Raw genomic sequence first — 1,556 nt, forward strand, 5'->3', positions numbered from 1 at the left:
CCAGGCCTTCAGGAGGCCTTAGCTCAGATTCTAACCGCGTGTACCAGTCTTGCTCAGGCGGTCTCTGTTCCGGCCACAGTAGCCACTTCTTATGCCGGGGGAGGTGCTCAGACTCCCGCTGCCCGCACACCATAGCAGGTGGTACAGGGATTCCATACACCGAGGGCACCCCTAGCCCAGCCGGTTACAACTGCTCAGGACTATATGGCTCCTGCTATGCCTGAGGATGAGCAGCGTAGATTGGAGAGGTTTGGGAGACTCCAACCTCCATATTTCAGTAGTGCAGAGGGAGAGGATGCACAGGGTTTCTGGGACAGGTGTCTGAGGATAATCTGTACGGCAGGTATTCTGGAGACCAGTGGGGTCTCATTCACTACCTTTCAGTTCACCGGGGCTGCATTCAGTTGGTGGGAGGCTTACAAGAGATGTAGGCCGGTCGACACAGTGCCCCTTACCTGGCAGCAGTTCTCCGTTATCTTTCTGGAGAAGTTCGTGCCTCAGTCCCACAGAGAGGAGTTGTGCAGACAGTTTGAGCAGCTTCGTCAGGGTGATATGTCTGAGATGCAGTATGAGATGTTATTCTCGAAGTTGGCCCGTCATGCTATCTGGTTGGTTTCCACAGATAGGGAGAGGATCAGGAGGTTTATAGATGGCCTCACTTTTCAGCTGCGATTGCTTATGACCAGAGAGAGAGTGCTTGGTGCTACTTTTGATGAGGTTGTCGACATTGCATGTCAGATTGAGATGATTCGTAGTCAGGAGAGGGTTGAGAGGGAGGCCAAGAGGCCTCGTGGACATGAAGGATTTTGTGGTGCTCCTTCTGGGGTCAGTTCCAGCACTGTAGGGGTCGTCCTTTAAGACATGCTCAGATGGCTCGTCCAGGTCACTGTGGTGCATAATCTGGCCATGGTTCTCACAGTTATCAGCAGGTCCGTTTATCTCTCGATGCCCTCCCAGCGCAGAGCTCGTCCCTTGCTCCATCAAGTCAGGGTTCGCCTATACCAGGTCCTTCTGCCAGTTATCCCGGTGCTCGGGGCTCCCTTCAGTCCCCTTCACCAGCACCGATGAGTTGTTATGAGTGTGGGGAGTTTGGTCACATGAGGAGAGAGTGTCCCCGTATAGTGGGAGGTCCAGCTCCACAGAGAAACCAGTCTATGTCATTAGCACCAGCCCCTCCACCACCCACTCAGCCAGCCCGGGGTGGAGCCCAGTCAGCTAGGGGTCGCCCGAGAGGGAGAGGTTGATCAGGGGGCGGCCAGGCTCGTTTCTATGCTCTTCCTGCCAGACCAGATGTTATTGCTTCGGATGCTGTGATTACAGGTATTGTCTCACTTTGCCATAGAGATGCCTCTGTATTATTTGACCATGGTTCCACTTATTCATATGTGTCCTCGTATTTCGCTCATTATCTGGATATGCCCCGTGAGTCTCTAGTTTCATCTGTTCATGAATCCACTCCTGTGGGCGATACTATTATTGTGGACCGCGTATATCGATCATGTGTGGTGACCATCGGGGGTCTGGAGACTAGAGTGGATCTTTTGCTGCTCAGTATA

The 1,556-nt window shown here is 53.1% G+C and overlaps 1 protein-coding gene across 1 annotated transcript; it reads left to right on the top strand.

Moving 5' to 3' along the window:
- The first annotated feature begins 204 nt into the window (after positions 1 to 204).
- On the top strand, positions 205 to 858 carry LOC138894495 (uncharacterized). The gene has a single exon (XM_070179195.1). It carries the CDS (start codon positions 205 to 207, stop codon positions 856 to 858), a length of 654 nt encoding a protein of 217 aa, XP_070035296.1.
- The last annotated feature ends 698 nt before the right edge of the window (positions 859 to 1,556 follow it).

Source organism: Nicotiana tomentosiformis, chromosome 6, assembly GCF_000390325.3.
Source record: "Nicotiana tomentosiformis chromosome 6, ASM39032v3, whole genome shotgun sequence".
Taxonomy (NCBI): domain Eukaryota; kingdom Viridiplantae; phylum Streptophyta; class Magnoliopsida; order Solanales; family Solanaceae; genus Nicotiana; species Nicotiana tomentosiformis.